This window comes from Sphaeroforma arctica (assembly GCF_001186125.1).
Source record: "Sphaeroforma arctica JP610 unplaced genomic scaffold supercont1.1503, whole genome shotgun sequence".
Lineage (NCBI taxonomy): Eukaryota > Ichthyosporea > Ichthyophonida > Sphaeroforma > Sphaeroforma arctica.
Genome location: NW_014039055.1, coordinates 9509 through 14372, shown reverse-complemented (window position 1 = coordinate 14372; position 4864 = coordinate 9509). Strand labels below are relative to the sequence as shown.

At 45.4% G+C, this 4864-nt stretch overlaps 1 protein-coding gene across 1 annotated transcript in view; it reads left to right on the top strand.

The window, feature by feature from the left end:
• Positions 1-206: 206 nt before the first annotated feature.
• SARC_11044 (hypothetical protein) overlaps positions 207-4864 on the top strand; it is a gene marked incomplete at its 3' end in the record, with an annotated part of 13892 nt that continues 9234 nt past the window's right edge. The window contains exons 1-7 of the mRNA XM_014294883.1: positions 207-389; positions 671-1009; positions 1511-1656; positions 1850-1968; positions 2464-2641; positions 3469-3689; positions 4025-4273. Coding sequence (XP_014150358.1) covers positions 244-389; positions 671-1009; positions 1511-1656; positions 1850-1968; positions 2464-2641; positions 3469-3689; positions 4025-4273 — 1398 coding nt within the window. The remainder of the gene's footprint in view (positions 390-670; positions 1010-1510; positions 1657-1849; positions 1969-2463; positions 2642-3468; positions 3690-4024; positions 4274-4864) is intronic.

The following is a 4864-nucleotide window of genomic DNA, read 5'->3' as shown; positions in this document are numbered from 1 at the left end:
GATATATATTTATATCGCTGTCAATATATACATATATATATACACATACACATACACACACACACACACACACACATATATATATATATATATTTCTATATTAATATATATATATTTATATAAATTTGTATGTATAGTATAGTATATATATATGTGAACTGCTCTGATTTCTATAACTGTTGTGTTCGTTAATGTTATTTTGAACAGCAATCGTCTGGTCATGTTGAGCGAGAGCGTGATGAAATGTTCAGCCGCACGTCATCTCATCAATCCGAGGGTTTTACTCAGGGACACGGGCGAAATGGAGAGAGGGACAATTACCATCCGCTCGCACCACAGCCACCCGCACCACTCTACCAGGACACCTACGATGATCGTGATAGAGACAGGTGTGTATTTACACATGTATTTGTGCCATTTATAGTGTATTATCCACCTATTATAAATTGTCTGCACAAACCTTAGTAATCCATGCTTTTAGCTTAATCTCATGGCCGTCGATATGCGCTCAAGTGACAATCGATCAAAATCTATGCAGCGGGATGTATTTGTACTTGTTCTGCTTGGAGTTAGGTGTCTTGGAATATGTTAATAATTACATTCGATTAAAAAATACACTTGATCGTTATGCGCATGTACACATCGACATACCTGTATTCCACCAAATCAGGGGTTCGGTGAACATACTCGAGAAGCAGCCCCCGCCCCCACCACCGCCACACATGATGCCCATGCCTGTGCGCAGAGGAGAATCGGTGAGTGCGAGATCGCCCCAGCTGACAGCACGGTCTCCAAAACCGCCTGCAAATGGCCTATCCGCAGCTCCCTCATACGGCGATGTGGATGTGCGGTCTGCGGTGCTCTCGAGTGTCCGTGAGGCTTATAGTGGGCGCTCGGCCCACTCGCGCAGTCCCAGTCCCAGTCCCCAACCACTGCCGCCACCGCTGTCACGCCCACTGGGTTCGGGTTACGGCTATCCGCCTCGGACATACGCCAGGAACGACTCAAGGTGTGTTGTATGGAATCTGATATAGTGAAGTGTGCTATAGTGAGTAGGCGGGGTTGATACGGGGTGTAAGGTATTTTAGGATGAAATGAAAGGCGTGTTTTGCGTAGGCTACCTCTTCGGATATACCATTGAAACGCCGCTTGTGTGTCGTGAGAGTGTAGTTGTGTTTGCTACGGTGGATAAATGGTGTTATTACGGGGTGTGGGCAGCATTGTAGTGTATAAGAGAGGTGCGTTTTGTATGATTTTATCGTTTAATACGCACTCATTGGTAGATACCATCGTAAGCAAAAACTCTAGAGATCCGATTTTCAAAGATGATGCAGCCTGGGTCAGTACGCGATACACATGCCGGACACACCCGCGCGCTGTGGTCCCTATGTACTGCCGCTGGCACGGGTACTTAGCCTGCTACTTACTGGGCTAGTCCGTCATATGCACATACTTCAGGATACACTTGTGCGCAATTGCCCAACTCGAGTCATTCTCATTAATCCAACAGAGGGCCAACACCACCCAACCTGCCGACATATAGTGACCATCCATCGCAGCACTACCCAATTAAGGAGGAGCGCTGGCGAGGACGTGAACCAGTCGAACTAGAACGTCAGAGCAGAGACTTGGTGGCTCAATATCGCGACAGCCGCGGTACGTTTGACGATTTTCGCTTCTGTTCAGCTAGTTTGTTCTCCCACTCTCGTTTAATTGCGTGTACGTGTGTGGTGTATGTTGGCACGTCGTTGTACGTGCATGAACGCACAAAAGCGCTCAAGTATCCAAGCGAGTGCAACCCAGTTGCTATATCTACTGCAACTAATGCGTTCCTTTGTCGTTTGTACAGCCTCGCCTCCCCCAGTACCAGCCCCACGGTCATTGTCTCGTGGGGCGCAGTCTCCAAAAAGCGGCTTCCGACGAGCCGCGGACAGATACGACGACGGTGGCCACGACAACCGATATCAGGTAGGAGTTTCGGGGTTTTAAGATTAGGGGTTAGAAGGTTTTTTGAGTTTCAGGGGTGCCAAGGGTCAGATAACAAACCAGTCGCGTACGCAAAGGGGATGTATACTATTTTAAACCTTGTTGGCGGGCTTCTTCGTCGCGCGTACCGGTTAGTGGGATAATTCACACCGCTTTTAATGATGTAAAAGGAACTGTAAGAGTGTCAAAAGTACATAGTTCCGTTGTTGTTCGCAACTCAGATGCATAGGTATTGACCTGCTCTGATTTATACTCGGCCTTCAAACCCTGACTCTAGGTAAAAACGCAGTTCTGGCTGCTCTCTGTAAAACAGACGCACGTTCAATGCACACTACAAATATTACAACTTTTGATCAGATACTTTTCGTCTACTCGCGTCCCCATCTTTATCGCTGTTCGCGTCACTCCTCCCCCGCTTCGCTCCGTCTCAATCTCCCGTTCCCATTCACATATTTCACCCCTGTGTATTATTTTCAGGACAATTCCGCACCAGATTTGCGGTCCCGGGGCGGATCTCTTTGGTTGGGCAATGATAGCAGATCACCCGATCCTTCTGCTATAGAGCGACAGCGCGAGATGGTTGAGCGGCCCTATCGGTCTCAGGAGTACCCTTACGCACCACTCCCTCAGTTTAAGGCCATGTGGGAGAAAGGAGGTGTGTATTTGTGTTTGTGGGCAGCCTCATGCACAGGTAGAAAGCTCTATCATATCCACTCGCGTCTAGCAAGAGGGGGCGGTGGGGGAGTAGGACTGGTATTTTTATCAAGTTAACGGTTAAAGGGAGAATTCAAGCTAAATCTGTTGTTCTTGTACAAGAATAGACATAGACGTCCTGTAGTTCAGCAATTATGTCTGTATATTTCCAGTTGTAGTACGAGAAAATGCATCACTTGGACCTACTACTGAAGGAAAATCATTTGAGAAATTGTGCGAGAAATGTGAATTTATCTGTGCAATGTATGTAGAAGGCGAAATATAGTCTTACTTGTCTCAATGTGATGAGTCCAAGACTCTTGAGTAAGTTGTGGAGAGTAGTGATTGCTCACGTAGCACTTCATTCCCCATCGGATTTTCCATTGTTTTGACTGATTTTACTACTGCCTCAACTTTGCTGAGCGGCTTGTATATATATGAGCTTGGCAGGTGTGTATCTTGGGTATAATGCGTTCGTTACAATACTTGTTTGGATCGGACGGTAGCCTGGTCGCAGCTATCAATTGCATGAGCTTTCTAGATGGATATTCGTATTGTAAATGTCGTCTGTGCTTGAGATGTTGGGCTGTTTGTCTTCCTCCGTGCCCACAATCGAACGGAGCAATGAGGGCTACGTGAAGGAGTACGTGTTAGTGCACGTTTGCTAGTCACGGATGTTACATAGAGATATGTATTTTCATCTTGTCCTCTGTTGTATCAATAGTACTCGCTACTAAAGAAGTACATGCATTCAAATAAAATTTTGCCATTTTTACTTCTAATGTGCAGGTGCATTTGACTGGAACGGCCCCAACTCCTTTGATTCCAAACCAAAACTAAATGCTGGTGGTACCCATGGCAACGACCTTCCCAGCAGTAAACGCGGAGGCGGAGGCAGAGACTATTCTCGCTCCCCATCGCCACCCCCGCCACTCGGCTCAGCGTCACCGTCCACTGCCCAGTCAATGCAGGCCCATCTAATGCGCGACCGTTACGATGACTACAAGCAGGTGCGCATCGTGTACATGTATATGTAGAAGATATGTATGCCGCGGTGCTATGTGAACTGCATTATCACATCATCACCACCTTCATGTGCCATTATTACGACGGTCACAGTCTGATACGCGTTGCGTGTAATATTTATGTATGAGTATATATATATATATATATATATATATGTATGCATTTGGTTTCGTGGTGGTCGATAGCTAATAAGATGCTCTATAAGACACATTTGCATACCATGTCAACCATATTTGGCGGCGCTGCCAATTGCTTGAGCACATACAAAACGCTTGCCACTCGAGCTCACCCATCGACCACTCCATCGTATTATTTGCAGACCCGGTACCGCGACGATCGAGGCCGAGGCCGCGATAGAGACGCTGACGACCGCAGCAGAGACCGCGACAGAGATAGAGATAGAGATAGGGATAGGGACCGTATGCGCGACAAGGATATGGACAGGGCCATGCACGGGGACGCTGGGAGACCCCCTCTGCCACCCATGCAAGGCGAGCGAGACTACGACTGGCGAGATGCTGGCCCCGAGGAGGCATCATACTCGCGCTCGCAACAACATCTCCCTCAGGTAAGGATAGTTAATACAAGCCGTATTAAGAGTGTGTTTGGGGCTTTTGTTGTTGTTGTACAAGTATGCTATGCGCAATGGATGGCCGAGGGCATCTGCTAATCACTCTACGTGCCCACTTAACATTTCTGAAAAGAAATATGCGATGATTATTTACCTTCCATTCAGATATATGGGATCCGCACACAAACCAACTCAAACCAGCGACGATAATTTTCCTGCAGTCATTTAATTTTCTTTTGCGAGCCAATTTATAACGCTTGTCAGTCTACATTCGTAAATTTATCCATGATAACTTAATGATATGCTGTGATTATTATGTAGGAATCCCTGATTTAGACAGAGATGCTCATCACGTAGGATAGTACACCAAAGTTTCATATTTAACTCTCTACAGGAATATATACTTTGTACACACACACACATGTATATATATATATGTATATATATGTATATCTTTAAATGTATACACACACACACACACACACACACACACACATATATATATATATATATATTATTTATATATATATATATATGTATATATATATATATATATATATATATATATATATATTATTATATTAATTA